Here is a 22,544-nt window from a genome sequence, read left to right as displayed (position 1 = left end):
GATTGAAAAGACGCGAGAAATTAAATAGGGAATTTATTTAGCCATAAATATTTTGGTCTGGGGGTGCCCTGCGCGCCCCAGATTCCCGCGGTGGGGGAGGGGTCGGTGTCGCGCTCCCCCCGCGGAACAAAGCGCGTCCTTTGTCCGCGCTGCAGTGCGGGGCGCGGCCGGCAGGGGGCGCCAGGAGCCGCGCCGGTTCGCGCCTTCATCCTCTTCATCCTCCTCCTCCTCCTCCTCCCTCTCCTCCTCCTCCTCCGCGGCGCCGCAGCGCCCGCCCGGCCCCGGCCCCGTCCCGCCCCGCCCCGGAGGCGGTCCCGGCCTGTCGGGATAGAAAGAGGCGGCGCGGCAGCTGCGGGCACATCGTGAGCGGAGCCGGCCGGAGCAGCCGCCGCGATTGTAGCGCCGCTCCTTCCCCGGCTGCCTCGCGTGGAGATTCTCCTGCCTTTCTTCTCTTGCTAATTTTTTTCCGATTTAAAAGGAAAGATATTTTGATTTTTATCCTTTATTTTTTTTAAATATCTGTATTTTTTTCCACCCCGCTTTCCATCGCGGTTCGCAGCGGGGCTCGCCCTCGCTCCCTCTCAGCGCGCAGCGGCTGCGCTGGGGCCATTCCTGCCCGGCTTTGTGCCCTGCAGACCCGGCCCTCCTCTTCCTCCTCCTCCCCCTCCTGCCGTAAAACCTTCACGAGGCTCGCAGCAGCATCCGAAAGCGCCGCAGCCGCTCGCCCAAACCACCGACTGCAACAAAACCCTTTTTTATTATATTTTTTTATCATATATTTCCCCCACCTCCTCCTCCCCTCCCCTTTTTTATTTCTCCTCCTCCCTCCCTCAAACGGATCAAGGTGGACGCAGAGCGCAAAAAGACCTTTGTTTTAAAAATGCCCATGGAGCTGACGCAAAGCCGCATCCAGAAGATTTGGCTTCCCAATGACAACCGCCCGGCGCTGCCCCGCCGCTGTGAGTACGGGCACGGCAGCATCCCGGAGGGATGGAGGGTTGGGATGGATGGATGGGGAGCTCTTCCCTTTCTCTGCGCACCGCGGTGGGGCTCTTTGCAGCATCCCTTCTCCTCGGCGTGCCCCAGCATCCCGGCGGTGCCCGTCCCACCCCAGCATCCCGGCGGTGCCCGCATCCCACCCCCAGCATCCCACCCCCAGCATCCCGGCGGTGCCCGCATCCCACCCCCAGCATCCCGGCGGTGCCCGCATCCCACCCCCAGCATTCCGGCGGTGCCATGCCGGCGGTGCCACACCGGCGGTGCCCGCATCCCAGCACTGCCATCCCGTGACTCAGGGAGGGCAGGAAGGTGCATTCCGCTGTCACATGGCCCCGCAGGATGCGGGGAGGTGCCGGCACACGCGTGGCCCCATTTCCACTCTGCGCTGCCAGCGCTGGGATTAAAAGGGAAGGAGGGAGCAGGTTGTTCACCTCGCAGCCGGGGTGCCAGCTCAGCTGGGATTTGCAGCGTGTCAAGCGGCTCGCCCGGGGATTTGTTAATGGTAGAAGCATGAATGGTTTGGGTTGGAAGGGACCGTAAGGATAATCTCGTTCCACAACCCTCCTGCCATGTGACAGGACACCTTCCACTAGACCAGGTTGCTCCAAATCCTGTCCAATTAGCGCGTTAAAATTTTTTTGGGGGGACATAGAGGGAGCATTAGGGCAATGTATTCTAAACCCCAACCAGACACCAGCCGTTTGCAGTTTACAATTTAACCCTGAGGCGATGAGGAGGCAGGTGGAGGGGAAGGCAGAAATTAGCGCTGAAACTTCTGCAGTGGTTTCCCCTTGTCTCGGAATATAAAAATGTTTGGGTCATTCCGGTGTTTAAACCAAATCTTGAATCATGATCCCATCCGAAAGCTCAGGAAGCGGCTCTTTAGCAGCTACACTGACAAGCTGCCGGTTGTGCGACTCCCAGCTCTAAATGAGCCTCGCAGGAATGTGCGGAGCCGGGATGGAGGCGGTGGCGCTCGCAGCCTGGCGAGGAGGGATGGAAGTGGCTTTGGGTGAATCAGTCTTTCCGCTGCTTGCCTTCATCAGGCGTTTAAAGTCGCTTCCGATGTTTATTTACCTTGGCTGGAAAGCTTCCCGTTCTAAATAATATTAATAATTTTTTTTAAAAATAGACATGCTGTGAACTTGCCAGATGCTGTTGCCCGTGGCTGTGGGTCAGGCACCCTGGAGCAGATGTTGGGATGCGCAGCCTGTGCCTGGCGAGGGCAGCCCTGCAGCGGGAGCTGCCGAGGAAATGGGATTTCAGCAACAGGCTGCACATCTGGGTAGCCCAGGGGCTTTGCTTAGAGTGGGGTAAAACGTCTCCCGGTTTAATGCTTACCACGTGTGTCTCTGTGGCTGCGTTTTTCTCAAGGACTGGCACCTCTGAAAGAAATCCCTTGTGCACGCAGTGCTTTTTGCCACTTCGTTCGCCTGGTTTCTCAGCGAGAGCTCTCGTTTGGTAGCGGAAAAAACTAACATATTTGATATATTAAGGCTCCGGGGGGATTATTAATAACATAATGTGGCTTGTAGTTATATTTTCTTAGGGTGGGAGCGAGCCGCGCTGTGCAATGTGAGAAGAAGGGTTTTAGGCTTTTTTTTAGCCAACTCTTTTTTAACTCGGGGTATTTTAAGCGCGAGGTGCTATTAATTCCTCAGCAGCAACAAAGAGCGAGGGCTGCAAAGCCGGGTGGGAGGGAAGGGAGGATAACGGAGACCACTTCCAGCGTGATGCCTGCAGGGAGCGGGCGCATCCCGGGGAGCATCCTCTGGGAATGGTGCATCCCGGGTGTGAAATAACCAGTCCGACGGTGTGCTGGCTGGTCCAGGGGAGGCTACAGGGATTCCTTCAGCTGCCCTTTTGACGGCGATCCATTAAATTGCTGTCACGCCGCACGTCTCTCACGTAGGGGCTGGGAAAGTGGAGCCCTCGAAGGCGCTGCCTGGGCAGAGCCGGGCGAGGGGAGGGGGATGCTCCGGCAGGGAAGGGGCTGCCGCTGCCTCTCTCCATCCTTGTGACTGCTTTTTCCCGTCCCTGGGGCTCGGTGGGTGTGGGACACACGCCGGGGATGTCCCCGTTCGGTGGCGGTGACAGCGGTGCCCGCGGTGGGGAGGGTGGGATCAGGGAAGGTGCTGGGATTGCAGCTGGGAAAAGGGGAATAGGACTGACAGAACGGGCAGTCTGGGCTTGTGGGGGGGTTTCGGGAATATTTAGGAGGAGACATTGAAAATGCTTGAAGTGGGGAGGTGGCTGTTTTATCCGACTTGTTATAGAAGCAAATTTCCTTCCCTTTTGGGCTGGGTGTTTTTGGTTTTTTTTTTCTTTCCCTCCTTCTCTTTTACCCACTGGTGAAGCTCTGACTTTCTGGCAAATAGCAAAAGTGATAAGCTCCTGTTAAATACCCTCTGACTGAGCCTGAAAGTCATCCCTGCCCTTGACTTACCTGGCTAGATGTCGATAAGGAGTAATGAATATGTATTGAAATCCCTGATAGCTTCCCAGCAGTGGTGAAAAGAAATGATGAATGAGGCCTTTGTGAAAGACTGGGAGCAAAACACTGGGTTCTGTTTCATCCCTGATGCGAAGTTTCCCGGAGACTTTTGGTTTGGGCTCAGATTCCTGATGAAAAGTTGCTCGCTGATGCCGTGGTGGTTCGGGAGGTGCTTCCCAGGTGCTGTTCCATGGTGCAAGGGCAGCAAAAATCCTGAACTGAGGGTGTTTAACTCTTGCAGCAGCCTTTGGGGGTGACACGTGTGTGCCCACACAGTGCCAGCCCTGGGGCTGTCACAGCTCTCTGGAGCCACAGGGACATGAACAGTACCCAGCATTGTCCCTTTACTCTTATTTAATGGCCCTAAATCCTCTTAGCTCTGCTCTTTGAGATCCTTTGTCCACTGGCAGGTAGGGAAAGGAAGAGTTTCCTTATTCAGGTATAATCCTTTCCTCCTTCCTTTATCTAATAATTGTGTGGGTTTTATGCAAAACAGGCTTGCACCCGTAGCTTGGATGAGGATGTGAGATTGTTAGAGGGGGGAAAAGTGTTTTTCTGGGTATGTTGCACAGCTCCCTTGTGCCCCAGCACAGAAAATTGGCACTTGCTGCCAAAATCTTTGGGAGCTGCCCTGGGGTTTTGAAATGCAGCACTGGGTGGGGGGCAGGTTGCACAAAGGGAGGGAATGAGCTCCAGCCTGGGGAATGAAACAAAAAAAAAAAAAAAGAGAAGTTATATTAGGTAGTTTTTAATCTCTTCCTGCTGAGTTTGCTTTGGTAAGAAACTTGGGAAGATGATGGGTGGTTCTTCTCTGCCATCTGGGTACCACTGCCATAAATCTTCTTTGTGGCCTTAATTTGATTTTTCCAGCTGCTGGATTTATTTCTTGTCTTAGAAGGGGATGTACTTTGCATTTTCTGTGGGTACCTCTCAGTTTGTTTGTCCTTTCCAGATCCACACTGACAAAAACCTCCCCCAGTGTCGTGTCCATCCCCTGGTGCCACCTTCAGGCAGCTGTGGCAGGCAGGCAGAGCTCTCCACCCAGGCCATAATTAAGCTGGGTTTTATGGCTCTGCCACCAGCCACTCACTCTCTGCATTCCTTTCCTATGAGGTCTGTGTGCTCACCGGGTGGATGGAAGGAAGAGTGGGTGAGAAATCCCCTGCAGGGTCCCATCTGTCCTGCAAATGCTGCTCTGGGTTTCCCTTCCAGCTGTTTGACATGGACCCTCTTCACCACAACAACAAAAACCCCAAAAACAAACAAAAAAACCCCAACAACTCAGCTTGGGTTTATGAGGGGAAAAAAGGGATAAAAAATCACTTGGATATCTGCTTTTAAATGCTGCTAGTTCTGTGGTTCTCTTGCCTTGTTTGTCTTCAGAAAATCCAGTTAGCTGGTTGTGTGTCAGCTAGAAATTTAGTCACATATTTTGGGAGATGCTTTCTGTGGGTGAAGATCTGGACCAGACCTGGTATTTCAGCACAGACACTGCTGCAGGGATGGGTCCAAAGTCCTTGGCTATCTTTGAACTTTTAATGGAATTGCCAAGCCATTGGAATGTGAAGTTGCACTTGCCTTGATTTTGGGTTTTATTTTTAAAACTATTTTTTATTTGGGTTGCAAATGTGGAAATTGAGGCACAGAGGCTCTCCAGAGAGCCTGGGCCAGCTGCTGGCTCCTTGCCCACTTTGCACCCATCAGGATGTTCTTGCTGTGCCTTTCATGTTTCCTCCAGCTGCTGAAGGACTTGGAAGGAGTCCAGATGAAAACAAGTGCCTTGTTGGGTCAATTCAGGGTGAGCTGGAGAATTAACAGCTCCTGTTCTTTTTCCTTGCAGCCTGTGGGCCTCAGCTTGCCAACTCCCCCACTGTGATAGTCATGGTTGGCCTCCCAGCCCGTGGCAAGACCTACATCTCCAAGAAGCTGACTCGCTACCTCAACTGGATCGGTGTCCCCACAAAAGGCAAGGCTTGCACTGGCTGCTGGGGGAAAGCAGGAGGTCTGGTCCTCAGGAATTCCTCTAGATCAGTGCTTTGGGAGATGGGAGGTAGTTGGGGACATTTCCAAGATCTCACAGGCCAAATATAAATATCTGTTTTTGTTGCCGAGTTCTCCTTCACTTTGAAGACCAAGGGATGCCATGAGGATGGAATTTTGTGGCCCCAGCTTGCTTTAACTGCAGAAGCTGCACAACTGAGTCATGCCCCTCATTTTGATGGTTTGGTTTTTTTTGTTTTTCCTTTTCCCACCTAGTTTTCAACGTTGGGGAGTATCGCCGCGAGGCCGTGAAGCATTACAGCTCCTACGACTTCTTCCGTCCTGACAACGAGGAAGCCATGAAAGTCAGGAGGTGAGGGTGGGCTCCCTGACCCCACTTGGTGGGAGCAGAGTTACCCAGTTTGGGGGTGATGGACAGAGAAGTTGGGCTCTGAATTTCCCCTGGACTTGAAATTCAGAGTTGGGCTCTGAATTTCTTCCCCTGCCTGCTCGAGGAGGATTCTGAGGGTTTAAAACTAATCTGTACAGGATTGGTGACTTCAGGGTGACCACCACACCCAGAGGACACCAGGGCCACACGTCTGTCCCCTGTTTTGCAGGCAGTGTGCCATGGCTGCCCTGAGGGATGTGAAGCTGTACCTGACGGAGGAGGCCGGGCAGATTGCGGTGAGCTCCAGATGTGCTCTGGGGTTTGGCAGCTGTGCCGACCCCAAAAATCCTCTGCAGTCCCTTCTCTGAGATGGGGCTCTCTGGGAAACCAGGCCCTTGTGGTGCTAATTGAGATCTTTTGCTTTTAAAGGTTTTTGATGCCACCAATACCACAAGGGAGAGGAGAGGGATGATCCTAAACTTCGCCAAAGAGAATGGGTTCAAGGTCGGTGCTGTGGGGCTGATGCCTGCATTGTGAGGTCCACTGTAGTGTAGCGTTGGTGTATCCTGTCTAACTCATGTGTTATCCTCATGCTGCTCCTGTCTGAGGGAGATTTCACTGATGGGTTTGATTAAAAACATGAAACTCTTCCTTCCTTCCCTGTACAGAGCCATGGGGAAGGAAAGGATGGGAGTGGGGCACAGGGAAAGCTCTCTGGTCCAGCAGGGAGGAGTTTGGCTTGAGCAAGGAGCTGGCTGAATGTTCCAAACCTTGGTTTGGTGGCTTTCAGCTGAGCTCTGCTTTGCTTCACAGGTGTTCTTCATCGAATCGGTCTGCAATGATCCCAACGTGGTTGCCACCAACGTTATGGTAAGTGTGGCACTGGTGGGAATGTCCTGCTTTTGCGTTCCCTCCATAGAGAGGTAGGAATGGCATCGCGTTCACAAACTCTGGTCTTCATGGTGGGCTTCAGCCACCCTGGTATCTGCTGGAGGGACAGCACAGCATGGCACTGCCAATCCAGGAGGATCCTGGCATGTGTTGGTGACTTCCTTCTCCAAGTGACAGCACCTCTCCTTGTTTGCTCTGTGCTGCACCTTGTTGTCACCAGCAAGGAGGGGCTGCTGAGGAATGTGGAGCTCCAGGGCAGCCTGTGCTGCAGCAGCTGTGAAGTGAGATGTCAGGAGAGCAGGTTTTGGCCTGGAGTACTGTGGGATAAAAAGCCCAGGAAGGAAGAGGGGCCCAAGAAAATTGGTTCATGTTCAAGGATCATCTTCTCCAAGTTCAGCTGTGATGCAGCCATCAAAAATGCCAGGATGAACAAGGAGCTCCTGGACAAACTCAAGCACTAAAAGGAAGCCTGCAGAGAGAGGATGGAAGCAAGGACAGGCAGCCTGGGAGGAACACAGAGGTTGTCTGAGCAGCCAGGAGTTGGGTTGGGAAAAACAGAGCCCTGACAGAACTGGGGGGACTACAGGTGCAGTCTCACATCAGTGTTTGGGAAGATAATGGAGCAGATGATCCTGGAAACTCTGCTGAGGCACATGGAAGATAAAAAGGTGGTTGGTGACAGCCAGCATGGCTTCGCTGGAGGCAAATTGTGCTGCTAGCCAGGGGCTGAGAAGTGTCTTTTGCTCCTGCTGGGAGCTGTTATCCCAGTGACCAACTTCTTGGGAGGTTGCATACCGCCTTTTCTGCAACAAAATGCTCAGTTTGCTACTGTTTTTTCCCCAAGCTGGATTTTTTTTTTGAGGATTTTAATCCCTTTATTTGGAAACTAATGCTTGAAGGGGGAGAAAATCAGCTCCTAGCTGAGCATGGGATTTTGCTCCACAGGGAAATGCAGATGAATGGTGCTCTTAGTGCTGGGATCAGTGTGGAAAATACACTCCAGGCCTGGGATGCTGCCACATGTGTTGATCCACTGTGTTATCCTGTTGGTTTCAGGACTGCTTGTGAACTTACCAGTGTGTAATGCTGCTCTTCAAACCCAAATCTTTAGGGAAAAGCAGCCTGTTAGATTAGTTCAGGCAGGATTTAGTCCATGAGGGTTGTGGATATTCACACTGCCTGTTTCAAGTGTCTTTCAGCCCCACAGCTTGCAGCAAATAATGCACAGAAAGGGGTTGAATTTGAACCTGATGGGGTTTTTTATCCATTAGGAAGCTCAGCTTTCCTGCTGTTGGGCGGTGAAGTGATATCTGAACTTCTGTGAGAATGGGAATGGATTGATGGGTGTCAGTACTAATCATGCAATGGTTGATACCAAATTCTCCCACCTGATGCTTGGTTTTGGGTCTAATTTGCTTCTTTTCTGCCCTGTGATGAGTGATGACTATCAAGCACTCATCAGTTTAGTTTCAGCTAATCACTGGATCTTGGCAGGGCTTTGAAATTCCAGATTAGCATTGTCTGGCTTGGAAAGCTTCCTAACCTCTCCTTGTGGCATGTTTTGGTTTTTTTTTCTGTTCCAGGAAGTCAAATTGTCCAGCCCAGATTACCGGGACTGTAATTCCACGGATGCCATGGAGGATTTCATGAAGAGGATCAATTGTTACCAAGCCAGCTACCAGCCCCTGGACCCTGATGACTATGACAGGTGAGAGATCTCGACTTCTGAGCTGCCTTGAGCACCTGCCCGCTCCTAGGAGAGGAGCAGCGAAGGGTGGAGCTGTATTTCACTTTGTCTTCAAACATCTGACTGTGCTAGAATGATTTATGGCCGGGCCTCACCTTGAATTTAGGTCTTTCATAGGAAAATGCTGCTTTCCCCAGGCCCGGTGCCAGGGAAATGGGCACTGATGCCTTGCCAGGCTCTTCTGGGCTCAGATGAGCTGTTTTCAACCTTGTTCTGCAGGTCTAAATACAAAGGCTTTGTGAAAGCTCTTGAGTTGGAGTGGTTGAGGTGCTTTTTTTCATTGTCTCAGTTTAGGGAAGGGACTGCTTGGCTCAAAGCACAGGATTGAGCAAGCCCTGTGGCTTCTGCCCGGTGGCTGTGTGCCTTGGAAGAGCTTTGCTGTCCTGCCTGACTCTGCAGGCACCTCCCAGCCTCTGCACTGCTCACAAACACTCGTGTGTGCCCTGTGTGGATTGTCCCTGTCCTGGGGAGGAGCATGTTCCCTGTTAGTCCTGTTTAATCCTCTTTGCTGCTGCAAGGGGAGGGGTGGTGATTACACTGCTGCTATTCAGCTCTCCATGAATCCCCATTACCTGTTGGCTCCCTGCTGAAAATAGCCTGCAGGAAATCCTTTGAGCTGGGTGATTACATGGACAGAGAGAACTCACAGGGCTGCTTTGGAGAATGACAGGAAAGCAGGAGAAGGGAAGAGTACTCCCTGGAGAAATTGTAAACCTGTATGATACTGGGGAAACCAGAGGGAAGCAGCTACAAGAGAATCATGCAGGTTGAAACCTTGCATGATGCTCCATCTGGTATCACAGCCCAGATGTTTTCAGCTGGTGTTTACTGAAGTGACATTTATAGAGGTTATGCCTGTGCCAGAACGCAACCTGAACATCCAAATCAGAATATTGCAAAGAATATATTTTTTCATGTTGGCCCCTCTTTTAATATCTATATTAATTATTTTAGTATATTGTAATATTTTGTTTTGTTTTAATCAATGCAAATGATGTGGGATTGTGATTATTTTTATTTTAAAAAATAATACTAAATAAACGGGAGGAATAAATTGACATTGTGAAATTACTTAATTTTTCCTATGCTCACTGTCACAGAAGCAATACAGAGCTATTGGGCAAAAAGAAATCAAGATCCCTAACCTATGCATTTTATTCATTAAGATTTTCATCTCTTGTTTAAAAATAAAATTTTTTTTTTTGTCCTTTCAAGAAAAATAACTTTATGGAAAAGAGGAAAGACAGAAGAATGAAAAGCAGAAAGTTCTTATTTTGCAGATTTGAGGGGTCTAAGTTGGAATCAGACCGTATCATTACAGAAAGGATGAGAAATTATTAAGAAATATTGGACTTGCGTATTTAATACAAATATAGACAAATATAGGCAAATCGATATAGACAAAAATCAATATAGGCAAATATAGACAAATCAATATAGGCAAATCGATATAGGCAAATATAGACAAAAAATCAATATAGGCAAATATAGACAAATCAATATAGGCAAATCGATACACAAATATAAAAATAATATACAAATCGATATACAATATAACAAAAAATCAATATAGGCAAATATAGACAAATCAATATAGACAAAATCGTACAATATAAAAAATCGATACAGGCAAATATAGACAAAAAATCGATACAGGCAAATATAGACAAAAAATCGATACAGGCAAATATAGACAAAAAATCGATACAGGCAAATATAGACAAAAAATCGATACAAATATAAAAAATGTAACATTAAAATACAATAAAAAATTAAAAATTACAATACATTAATTACACAAATTAATAAATCGTACATACAAAGTACAGGCAAATATAGACAAAAAATCGATACAGGCAAATTGATAGAGACAAATTGATCGGTATAGACAGGCATATATTTATATATAAATAGATGTACTGAATATAAATATACATATATATATATATTTATATACAATAAATAGACAGTCTCTGTCTGTCCCCAGGGAACTTTCTCTCATCAAAGTCATCGATGTGGGCCGGAGGTTCCTGGTGAACAGGGTCCAGGACCACATCCAGAGCAGGATTGTTTATTACCTGATGAACATCCACGTCCAGCCCCGCACCATCTACCTCTGTCGGCACGGGGAGAGCGAGTTCAACCTCAAGGGCAGGATTGGAGGTGACTCTGGCCTCTCCAACAGGGGCAAGAAGGTGAGGGAGATGGAAAATGTCCCCCTGTGGCTGTAGTAGATGCTGTGCCTTGGGTTAAATGTGTGAGGAATGGTTACTCATAGTTTTGATAAGGTTTAATTTTATTAAACCTTATCAAAAATACAACAGAAGACTGAAGGTTACAGTGCCGGGAGCAAAGGATTTTCCCTGCCATGTGCTCAGTCCCCTCACAATGCAGGTTTTCCCTTTTAACCCTTTAACCCCTCCCAAAGTTCTGTCCATCAACCCCTTCTTTGCTACTTTCCTACTTCAGAAACAAGTAGAACAAGAGAAAAGTGGCATTCCCACTGGTTTTGGCATTGTGGTGCAGTGAACCAGCTTGCACAGGTCTCTTGCTGAAGTTGGATGTGTGGTATCAATGCACTTAAACTTCAGCTACCGCTAACAGGGCTGCAGGTTTAGCTGGGACTCAAACACTTCTCTCCAGCTTTGAGTCACCAGAAGGTTTTCCATGATTCCAGCAGCCTGCATCCTGAGCAGTGTGGGTTTGAGGTTTATCTGCGGAAGAACCTGCTGCTTGGCTGGAATGCACTGTCCATCTCCTCAGGCACAGACCCAGCTGTTACGTCATGGACACTGCAGTTGTGAAAGATCTGTTTCTTTTGTCTCCTGGGTATTCACATTTCATTTGTCCAATGTGAAAGCAGCCACTCTGAGAACCTGACCTAGCATCTGAGAATCTGATGGATTCTCTTTGCAACACTCTAGATATTTACACCACCTTTGCTGTCCAGTGGTGGAGATCTCTTCCTCAAATCCTGATTGGAGGTCAGGTGTCACCACAGTGACAAGCCAGCCCTCCCAGATGTCCCTTGATAACCACATGAGGGGCTAAAACATAACTATAAATCTATAAAACTTTTCTTAACCCGTATACATGATATTTGTCTGTTAATTGTGAGAGTCAAGCATTGCATTACTCATCACAAATGCATGTTTGATGACAGTTGGGCTGCTGAGGGTTCATCTGCAGCTCTTGGGGATCAATGAATGTGTGGCTGCCCTTCCCCTCAGCAGGAGGCTGATCTTTCTGCCTGTGGAAGGCAACACTTACTGGGAATAGGGAACAAAGGAAGCTGTGGACCAGCAATCAACCTCTTTTTTTCCTATGTCCTGCAGTTTGCAGTGGCACTGAACAAATTTGTGGAAGAGCAGAACCTGAAAGACCTCAAAATTTGGACCAGCCAGCTAAAGAGGACAATCCAAACAGCAGAAGCACTCCAGCTGCCCTATGAGCAGTGGAAGGCACTCAATGAGATCGATGCTGTGAGTATCTCTGCAGCCACAGCAGCTGGATGGGGCTGGTTGTTGCTGAACAAGAGAAAGAGAGGTTTTGTCTGGTGGCTGTGCTGAGAGCATGTCCAGTAACCTCTTGCTTTTCCTGCCCTGGCAGGGTGTGTGTGAAGAAATGACCTATGAAGAAATCAGGGAGCAATACCCAGAGGAATTTGCCCTGCGTGACCAGGATAAATATTACTACCGTTATCCTTCTGGGGAGGTAGGTGTGCAGGGACAAGTCCTGCAAAGTCTGCAGGACTTGTACTTTAAATGTGGCCTTTTTTCCCCTCATTCTGTCCTCTACTCTTGAGCAGAGGAGCAGTGGGAGCTCCAAGAAACTAGAATTAAAAGAGAGCAGGGCTCATGTTTACCTCTACCTTGAGCTCTTTCAAAATCTTGCTATATGAAGACGTCACTAAGAAAAATGTCACCTAACAAATAGAATAGTCCCACTGACTTTATAGCAAATTAGCATGGAAAGGTCTCTGGAGGTTTCTAGTCCAACCTCCATGTTATATCTACTCAGTTTTGTGCTGCCCTAATTTCTTTCATTTCCAAAAAAAGCAATTTTCACCTTGTTCTCAGTATCATTCTCTAAGGGTTGATGGTGATATCTCTGTTCCTGGCAGTCTGCTTTCAGGGTGTGACACAATGAGGTGGGAATTGACATCAGTTCTGGATGACACTTCAGGCTTCAAATTGAGCTAATTATCCCCAAATTGAAAGTCATGCCCATAGACACTTCAGAAAAATCTTTGGAGACGTCCTCATGACCCTGTATCTGACAGAAGAATATGTGGGGATATCAAACACCAACTCTGGGTGTCTGGGGCTCCTTCTGGCTGCCTGTCATGGTTTTTATGAGGTCCTTCAAAACCCTGGGGTTTCTCAGACTTCTCAGAACTTTCAAATCCTGTACCAAATCAAATGTCAAGATGATGGAGAGGCTTTATCTTCAAAACCCGTGTTGCTTACCTTAATTAATTCTCCAGGCCTGAGCTGTGATTCACTGAGATGTGCATGGCTCCTTCTCTGACAGAAGAATTAGAAGTTCCAGAGTAGCCTGGGGATGAGGATTTATTTGTCTTTTGCAGTTTGTTGGTTTGCTCAGAGGCACGAAATCAGGAGGTGTACCAAGACGAGGACTGTTGTTTCTTTGGGATGCTTGTTGCGTTGATTCCATGCCTCACCTCCCTTGCCTTCTTTCCCAGTCCTACCAGGACCTGGTGCAGCGCCTGGAGCCCGTGATCATGGAGCTGGAGAGGCAAGAGAACGTCCTTGTTATCTGCCACCAGGCTGTCATGCGCTGTCTCCTGGCCTATTTCCTGGACAAGAGTGCAGGTGAGCTCCCTGGCTCTGGAAAAGGATTGGCCCTGCTGGAGGAGGGATGATGGATGCAGCTCTGGGCTGTTCACATCCTGCAGTGTGTGACAATGTTCACAGGGGTCTTAGGATGAGGGAAGAGATGAGGATCTGACTCCATGTTTCAGAAGGCTTAATTTATTATTTTATATTATTGTATATTAATTATATATTATTATATATTAAGATATTGTTTTATTAATTTTATTCATTATATAAAATATAGTCTTATATATATTATATTAAAACTATTCTAAAAGAATAGAAGAAAGGATTTCATCAGAAGGCTAGCTAAGAATGGAAAAAGAAAGAATGATAACAAGAGCGTGTGTCTTGGACAGAGTCCAAGTCAGCTGGACTGTGATTGGCCATTAATCACAAACAACCACATGAGACCAATCACAGATGCACCTGTTGCATTCCACAGCAGCAGATAACCATTGTTTACATTTTGTTCCTGAGGCTTCTCAGCTTCTCAGGAGAAAAAATCCTAAGGAAAGGATTTTTCATAAAATGTGTCTGTGACAGCAGTGTGCATCTCTTTGGTGTGGGATGAAGGTGTTTTCTGCTCAGGTAACCCTCCTGCTTTGCTGTCTCTGCAGATGAAATGCCCTACCTGAAGTGTCCCCTGCACACAGTGTTGAAGCTGACCCCGGTAGCCTATGGTGAGTGAGACCTTCCTAAACATGCCAGGGGGGTTGGCTTGTCCCTCCTCCTGAATCCAGGCTGTCTGGGAGAAAAGCAGGGATCTGTGGTGGGGCACTTGGGAACATCCTGTGCCTGCTGGCCTTGCTGATGTGTCCCTTTGTGCTCCTTTGTGCAGGCTGCCGGGTGGAATCCATCTCCCTGAACATTGAAGCAGTCAACACCCACAGAGATCGGCCAGAGGTGAGTGTTGCTTTTGCCTGGAGCTGTCCTTTGGTGTCCCCCTCCTGTCCCCTGTGGTCAGCTGGCAGTGGGAACTGCCAAATCATCCCTGGGGTGGTGTTGGGCATGGGGAGATTGCTCAGCTGGGTGCTTGGAAGTGCTGCTGAAAGACTGGGAGCATCAGATGTGTTCTTGCTCTGCAAAGTTGTGGCCAGCTGAGGGTTTTCCAAGGGAACGGGACTGTTGCATGTTCCTGCTTCCCAGTATGACTTCCACCCGCATGGTCATCCACTGGCCCAAGCAGGGAGTGGAGCTGTGGATGGAGAAGGTGACTTCTCCCAGGTCTCCCAGGTGGCTGGCAGAGCCTGGGCTCAATGCTTGCCCTCCATCTGCCTCTGAGGGTCTTTTTCCTGGTATGCCCGTGGCTCTCTGTCATTCTGCAGGGTGGGAATGGCAGTGCTGGGCTGGGGATGCTCTGTGGAGGAGATCCCTCCTGTGGAGAAAAATTCCTTAGGGTTGGGTCTATCTGCCAAGTGCTCCACTGGAGCTCAGAGGGCAGAACAGGAGGATGCAGAACTCAATATCAGGGCTGGGCAGCCACACAGAGTGGGCAGCACCTGGCAGCACCCATGTCCCAAGATGCTTGGGACATTTCCAACTTGTGCTTAGTGATGGAGCCCAAAGTGATGCTTTTGGCCCACATCTCCTTTCCTTTGCTTCCCCTGTCAGGTGGCAGCACCTGAGCTGCCTGTCCCTCCCCACAGCTGTGGGGGGAAGCCAGTCCTTCCCCCTGCATGGGGTCACTGATGCCCTGCTCTGCCACCCTCTCTGGGGATGGCAGCAAGGCCTTGGGTAGGACAGGGTGAGACAAGTGCCAAGTGCTTGGGTGCCCCTGCTCAGCTTTGCCTCCATCCCCCCTTGCTTGAGTTGGAGCTTGGCGTGGTGCTGACCCTCGCTGGCTGCTCTGCTCCGATGTCCCAAATCTTCCTGATCAGCCTGGGCTGGCTCATCTTCCCTCTTCTTGCTTTCACTCCTCTGGATGGAGGGACCAGTTTTGAGGAGGAGACCAATGGGCACCTCTGTGTCCTGCAGAGTCATGGCTTGATTGGCTGCTGGGTGTGTTCTGCTACCTGTAGTTACTTTTTTTTTGGTCAGCTGAGACTCAGATAAGGAGAAAATCTGTCTCATATCTGAGTGCAGAGCCATTTTTTTTTTCCTCCCCTCCCCTTCTGTGCTCTTAAGCATTTTGCACCAGGGTTTTTTGTTGTTGTTTTTTTTTTGTGCCCAGAGACTTTCAGTGCATCCTTTGCTCATGGACAGTGACTGTGGGGAAAAGCAGAGACCACTCTAAGATAAAAAAAAGAAAACCAAAGCAACTTGCTTCTTTTTTTTTTCCTTTATAACTGTCGCCTTCTTCCTTTTTCCTTTTATTTTGCTTTGGTTTTTTTATATTTACTTTTATTTTCTTTGTCTCACTTTAATTTAGGAAGCAAAGAAGGGACCTAACCCGCTCATGAGACGTAATAGCGTTACCCCTCTAGCAAGCCCAGAGCCCACCAAAAAACCTCGCATCAACAGCTTGGAGGAGCATGTGGCTGTTTCTCCTGCCCTGCCAGGCTGTGTTCCTCAGGAAGTGCCCACGCAGATGCCGGGACAAGTTAGTTGAACTCTTCTTTTTTTTTTTTTTCTTTCCTTTTTATTTTTTCTTTTTTTTTTTTTTTTTTTTTGTTGTTGTTCTCGTTGTTTTGTTGTTTGTTGTCCTCCTGTCACTCCTGAAGCTGAGGAGCTGCTTGCACTTGTCGTAAGCTGTGCTGCTGTCTGAGATGCATCTTCCTCCCATGGCTGCTGCCCCTCCCTGCCTTGGGTCACTGTTGATCCTCTCTTGGGTTTTGAGAACACCATCAACTTCCACCGAGCTCTAGGCTGCATTAATTTAGTGCCATCAGCCTCCTGAGGGGTCTCCTCCCTGGAGTGAGCAGGAACAAGGGGCTCATGCCTTCCCTTCCCTCTGGGTGTGCTTGGCTGTGTCGTAGACCTGGCCATGGCAGTAAATCAAATGCTCTTGTGCTTCTCTGAAGGAGGAGCTGCTGCCAAGACTCATCTTTGGCTGGAAGGGTCTCCTTCATGCTGGAGCTGTAGGCAAAACGGACCAAAATTGAGTAGAAGGCTTTTGGTGTGGTGAACCTGGGTGAAACCCTGTGAGTGGCTGCCATGGTGCTCACATGTCCTCTCCTCTGTCACCCACCCATGAAGGGACATAGGACAAGAGGCCTTGCTTGCTGCTCACTTGCCCAGGCACAAACCCCTCTCCTAAGCTCACTAAGGAGTCCTGTATGATCTATAGGAGCCTTTGCCATGCTGCCCTTCCCACCAGCTGCCTGTTGGCTGTCTTGCCCAGCCCGTCTCCCTCTTGTCTGTGTTGGTGTGATGTCCCCCCTTGCTCAGATCCCAGGCAGGTTAGGAATGGCTCCGTGCTCCACCACTGCTTGGTTGCTGCTTTACATGAGCCTCCCAGGACAGCTGAGTCTGTGTCAGCTCCCAGGGCTCTGCTTGGGCTGGTTGAGCTTCACAAAAACCTTTTGCCAGCTCTGGCTGCCCAGTGCCCCTCGCTGCTGTCCACTGTCCTCTGCCCAGTGTGGCACAGAGTTACTGACGCCTCTCTCTGTTCTTTCTGTCTCTCTGCAGCCTTTACTAGGGAAGGCATGCCTGTAAGTACCTTCTTGCCTCTTATTCCCCTTTCCAACCCTTTTTTCCATGTCTCTTGCCATCCTGCTGCGTTGTTCTGTTGTTGCAATATCCGGACGGGGTGTGGATTTCATGGAGTTTAATATTTTGCTGGTTTGGGGGGGATTTGTTTTAGGAAAGGTAAAGAGGAGACTATGGGTGCTGGTTTGTATCCTAGCTGGATGGAATGTCCCAGTTTTGTTGTGAAATTAAGCAATTTATGACTTTGATGGTGCTGTTGGGTTTTCCTGGAGTTGTCTCCTCTGTGATAGAATGTTATACTGTAGGTGAGACCTGAGTGCTCTGTCCTTCCTGAGGGCTCTGGGTTGTGGGTGAAGGCACCAGAGATGTATCTGAGAAGCTTCTGACCTTCTCAGGAATGTGTTTTCTGGAGCTGGATGATCCTGGGACCAGCCATCTGCAAACTTGGATTTTGGAAACAGTCAGCCTAGGTGTTGTGGGCAGAGTGAATGGAAATTGTCCTTCTCTAGCCCTGTTAAGAAAGCAAAACATGAGCATTTCATGCATTAATTATGAATAATCAAGGCTCTGGCAGTTTGGCTTAGGGCTGTTATATCCCTGAGGAACAGGACAGCTCCTGGGTAAATTTGAAGCCTTTGGACTTAGTTAATGCTGCATTGAGTTGAGAGCAGCAGTTATGTGCTCAGATGTCTTCTCAAAGACTGGGAAGACTTTGGGGCTGAGCTAATACTGGGTAGTGTCCAGGGGATCTTTTTGTCCTCTGAGGCCAGTTTAAATCAGCCTGTGAGCATCCCTGGCTTGGGTTGTTTTGTGGGCTGAAGATGGAGGGATCTGCTCTACCATGGCCAGGCCAGAGCTCAGCCCTGCTGCCTGTAGCAGCTTTTGAATCTCCTATTTCTTCCCCTTTTAGAGTAAACATTTTTGAGAAAAGGGAAGTTAGGACTGTTGCACTTGGCTTTGCTGGTGGCTGGGTTAGGTGAGATCACAGAGTGTAGAAGTTGAGTTGCTCAGCATGGCCTGCATGCCTGCGATCCTCCCCTTGCTGCTCATGGCCAGGAAAGCCCCTGGTCAAACCTGATCCTCTTGGGTTGCTCTGAAAGCATTTTAGGTTTTGTCCATCCTTCCCTCCACCCTTTTCACATGTTTATTGTAACAAAAGGCACTGCATGCCTTGGTGCTGGCTGGGAGGCTGGAAACACCCTCAGGTGCTGAGTTTGGGAGATGATGTATCAGGTTTTGCTGGAGCAGGCAGTGATGGTTTTACCCACACCAGGTGTAGGCTGGCAGCAGCAACTTTAAAATCTCCAGCTGCTGGGGAAGCCTTCTCCCCCTCCTAGTGTGGGACTTTGTGTCACCCATGAGGACATGCCAAACCCAAGGCTTGGTGACATTCACACTGCTGTTAGCTCTGGGAGGCTGCTGTCTTGCACACTGCTTTGTCCCTCACTGTCACCACTTGTAAGGGGCTGGGGAGGGGGAAGGTGCCTCTGTCACAACTTGAATCATGAGCCTGGGTTGGTAGTGGGAGCTTCACTGCATCAGCCCTCACCGTTGGGGTCTTGACCCCCATCCAGGAGGACCAGGGGACACCTGGGAGGGCTGGGGATGTGGCTGAGTGCCTCAGAGTCCTCCTGGCTGTGGGATTGAGCTGGCTGGGGGATGTGGGGCTACCTGGCGTGAGGATTTCTTTTCCTTTTGCTTGCTTTGTGATCCAAAGTGCACTTTTGAACAGTCACCTGATTCCCCCCTCCTTTCTTCTTCCCTTCACTTTTCATGCTTAAAAAGAAGACCCGTTTGTCACTTTCTCAAAGTTTTCTCTTTGCTAATATTTCCAAGGTAAATGGCTGTGGTGCATGTGGCTTTTCCTCACCCTCCTCCTGTCTCCTTAGACAACAGAGAGAACAGCTCAGCCCACTCTGCCTTGTAGCCTGACTGGGATTGCTGGTGCTTGTAGGAGGCAGCTTAGGTTGTAAAAGCATTAAAAAACCTCAAAAATCAACAAACAAACAAAAACTGTCAAAAACCAACCAACCAACCAAAGAAAACAAAACAAAAAAGAATCCTTCCTAGCTGTTTCCTAATCCTTTTTTCCCTACCTTGTTCCATGTAGTTCTGTGAGTTGGGCAATGTCCTTGTGGTCCCCTGGGCTTTTCCTGGAGCAGATCTCTCCTGAGGGCTGCTCCTGCTTGTGTGTAGCTGGTTGTCTCTGGTTTTTGTGGTCCTCACCACGTGCTGGTGGGTACCTGTTGTCATCATTCTGTACCAGGGCTGTGTCTGGAGCGTCTCTTGGGCCCATGAGACCTCATGGAGTGTCACCAGGGAGTTGTGCTCCTGCTTTACCTCTGGTGGTGGGGGGACCTTGGCATGGCCAGCAGGAGCTGCCTGTTCTTGGCATTGCCCTTGGCAGGCAGGGGGGACACTGCCCACCCTCAAGGAGAGGAAGAGAGATGTTTAATTGGGCTGCTTGAATGAAGACTGTGGTCCCCTGTCACCTTGCCTTGACCAAAGTGCAGCTTCAGAAGTGCAGACAGGGTGGGGTGGGAGGGTGTGGATATTCCCAGTTCAGTCGAAGAAAGAACAGAGAATTTCTCCCAGGCCGAGAAAAGAATTAAAACAATTAGTATCTCTTATTCTGTAACCGTTGTTTATAGATATGGTTCTCCAGAGTGTGCTCTTCATAGGTCACCAATAGTGTGAGGGGTTTTTACTTTGAGACCAAGTCTCACCTTAGCAAGTCACATACAGAATCACAGAGTAATGAGGTTGGAAGAGACCTCTAAGATCACCAAGTCCAGCCTATGCCCTAACACCTCAACTGGACCATAGCACCAAGTGCCATGTCCAGTCCCACTACCTTCATTAAATTGCCTTCGATCCACCTTCTGAAGACTGGGGTCTTTCATTCCATCCCTGACTGAACAGCATCAGGAGGGTTTCAGCTCAGTTTTTAGGGATATCTAAATTCTCAGCCTATAATTAAAGCAAGGCAGTGCTTGAGGAGGGGCTTGTGACCGTGTTCACAGGGGTCTGAGGATGAGGGAAGAGACGAGGATCTGACTCCACGTTTCAGAAGGCTGATTTATTATTTTATGATATATATTATATTAAAACTATACTAAAAGAATAGAAGAGAGGATTTCATCAGAAGGCTAGCTAAGAATAGAAGAAAGAAGGATAACAAAGGCTTGTGGCTTGGACCGAGTCTGAGCTAGCTGACTGTGATTGGCCATTAATTAGAAACAACTGCATGAGACCAATCACAGATCCACCTGTTGCATTCCACAGCAGCAGATAATAATTGCTTACATTTTGCTCCTGAGGCCTCTCAGCTTCTCAAGAGAAAAACCCTAAGGAAAGGATTTTTCAGAAAACATGTCTGTGACAAGGAGCTGAGTAGTGACTCAGTCACTGCCTCTCTCCTCGGCTGGGCAGTGTCCTCTCCTCTGTGGTGGGTGCTTTGTGGTGACCCATGTGTGGCTGTGTTCGTGTGTTCCTAGAAGGTGCTGCTGGGCTGGAGCCTGACCCCAACACCTCCTTCCCCTCTCATTGCAGAACATGAACAACTCCCAGAAGCCGTCGTGACTCCGTGGGCACCACTGTGAGGCCGCCGGCGCCGCCAGCTTCCCATCCCATCGCCTTTCCCGAAGCTTGCTTCCAACCCAGGTGGGGCTGGCTCTGCTCCCACTGCCCCAAACCCTGCACTGCTCAGTGGGGAGGGATGCAGGAGAGCCCAGGAGGAGCCCAGCTCCATCCCAGGGTCACCACCAGCTCTTCAGGCTGCAGCGTTTGCTCTCCTCTCCGGCATCCTGTTAGGTCGTAGCGAGCTGTAAAGTGCTTCTGTAGTGCACAGGAGTTTCATTTTCTTCTCTTTTCAGTGGTTTTTGATCTTCTGTATAGATGATTGGTACCCATCTGTCTCTGGGTGGGGTGTGTATATATGTGGATGGTGCGGGGTTAGTAGAGAAATAGGGGGAAAGGGGGTGGGTAAAGGGGTTTTGCGTTTTTTTTTTTTAAATAATTAATGTTGTTAATTACTTTTGAATAAGCCCCTAACATGCTGTGCTGCAGTCCCTCACCCACACTACAGCTGGTCACACATGCCAGCCTGGCTCATGCAGATCTGTGAGCACCAGGAAAGCAGCTGTGTGAACTCCTTCATGGCAAGAACTGCTGGGTTTAATAAAAAAAACCAACCCATTCTTTCCCTTTTTTTTTAAATCAATATACCTTAAAGGGATTTGCAGAGAATGCAAATCTGCTGAAACTGGTTGAAATATACCTGCAGTGCATGAGGAACCATGCCAGCAGGGGCTTGGGTGATGTTTTCATCTCGAGGAGCACCCAGGGATGGTCTGAGTTCAGGCATGGGTTGAATTTTGGGGAGGCTGGGCACTGTTTGAGGTGCTGTGCTGGTACTTCATCTCCCCTTTCTTCTTTTTTAGATGGAAGTGGAGGTATTGGGAAGGGTTTGACTGCCTAGGCTTAGATGCATTTTGTAGACACACAGGCCTCATGGAGGTGGCCAGAGGTCTGGCTGGGTTGCAGGAGTCCCTGTCTGACTGCAAAGAGCCACAAGAAGGGACAGTTTTGTCTGTATTTTTTTAATTTTATATATACATGCATACACACGTGTGTGTGTATGTGTATACTTAGAAACTGCTTGGTTTTTGCACTTTATTTGTGGCAGAAGCATAACTACTTTATTTTTTCCTAGTTGTGCCCCTTAATAGGGGAAGCCTGAGTTCAGGCAACTTTTTCTGTTTGTTTTTAATTGTATTTTGCATGCTGGAAAGCTGGGACTACAAAGTAATAGTAGTTACAGTGTTTGAGGTGGGGGGAACAGGGTGAGGACCTGACTGACTCCATCAGCCAGCTCCCAGTGGTTTGATCCATAAGATCCCTTCTTGGCAGCCTGTCCTGGCCTGGGAGACAACAGTTAAAAATGGCAATTAACCACTATTGCTTTGTGCAAAAATCTGTGGATTTTGGATTTTTTTTTTTTTTTTTTTAGGGTTATGGGTTGGGGTTTTTTTTCTCCCTACCTATATGCAACATCTTCTCCATGCCCATCTCATGTTTTTTTTTTTTGTTGGAGGCAGGAGGTGAAGGCAGCCCCCCCTCCTGCAGCGCTAGGCTGGGGAACCAGGGGTGGGCAACCCTTTGGATTCATCCTTCCCATGGCATTCCCCAGCGTCCTGTGTAGGGAACACCATCCCCAGAGATGGGATCTGAGAGGTTTGGTGGAGAAGTGATCTCTTTGTGGGTGTGTGCATGTTTTGGGGGTGGGTTTGGTCTGTTTTTTTCCTTTGGGAAAAGGTGAACCACAGTGCCTCGCGCTCCATGCTCGGAGCGGCACCGACGGCGGGAGGGCTCCGGGGCCATGCTCAGCCCGTGTCCCATGGGGTGACAGTCCTGGCACTGCCCTGCCTGTGTCAGCTTGTGCATATGTGTATCATATTCCTGTACAGATAAAACAAAGAACACTCCCCTCCCTGCTCTGCTTTAGTTCTGTTTTAACAGCCTCATTAAAAGCAGACTTCTCCCTCCGTGCCCTGGGTGGCAGCTGCGCTTTGGGTTTCTCTGCCTTCCAGATAAATGAATGTTTTGGGGAGG

The 22,544-nt window shown here is 49.0% G+C and overlaps 1 protein-coding gene across 4 annotated transcripts; it reads left to right on the top strand.

The window, feature by feature from the left end:
* The first annotated feature begins 373 nt into the window (after window positions 1–373).
* Window positions 374–20,878, top strand: PFKFB3 (6-phosphofructo-2-kinase/fructose-2,6-biphosphatase 3). 4 transcript variants are annotated; one of them, XM_030960712.1, is made up of 16 exons: window positions 374–959; window positions 5,334–5,459; window positions 5,750–5,846; window positions 6,094–6,160; window positions 6,294–6,368; window positions 6,678–6,734; window positions 8,339–8,463; window positions 10,490–10,697; window positions 11,838–11,984; window positions 12,112–12,216; window positions 13,208–13,337; window positions 13,961–14,023; window positions 14,182–14,246; window positions 15,712–15,882; window positions 16,911–16,933; window positions 20,484–20,878. In XM_030960712.1, exons 1-16 carry the CDS (start codon window positions 881–883, stop codon window positions 20,488–20,490), a joined length of 1,545 nt encoding a protein of 514 aa, XP_030816572.1. In that variant the 5' UTR covers window positions 374–880; the 3' UTR covers window positions 20,491–20,878. The 4 variants fall into 4 exon arrangements, with proteins under 4 accessions (XP_030816572.1, XP_030816570.1, XP_030816571.1 ...); XM_030960710.1 differs by lacking the exon at window positions 20,484–20,878 and adding an exon at window positions 18,717–18,771; XM_030960711.1 differs by lacking the exon at window positions 16,911–16,933.
* Window positions 20,879–22,544: the final 1,666 nt, after the last annotated feature.

Source organism: Camarhynchus parvulus, chromosome 1A (assembly GCF_901933205.1).
Source record: "Camarhynchus parvulus chromosome 1A, STF_HiC, whole genome shotgun sequence".
NCBI classification, from domain to species: Eukaryota; Metazoa; Chordata; class Aves; order Passeriformes; family Thraupidae; genus Camarhynchus; species Camarhynchus parvulus.
The sequence above is the reverse complement of the archived record's forward strand: the minus strand, read 5'-3'. Positions and strand labels throughout refer to the sequence as shown.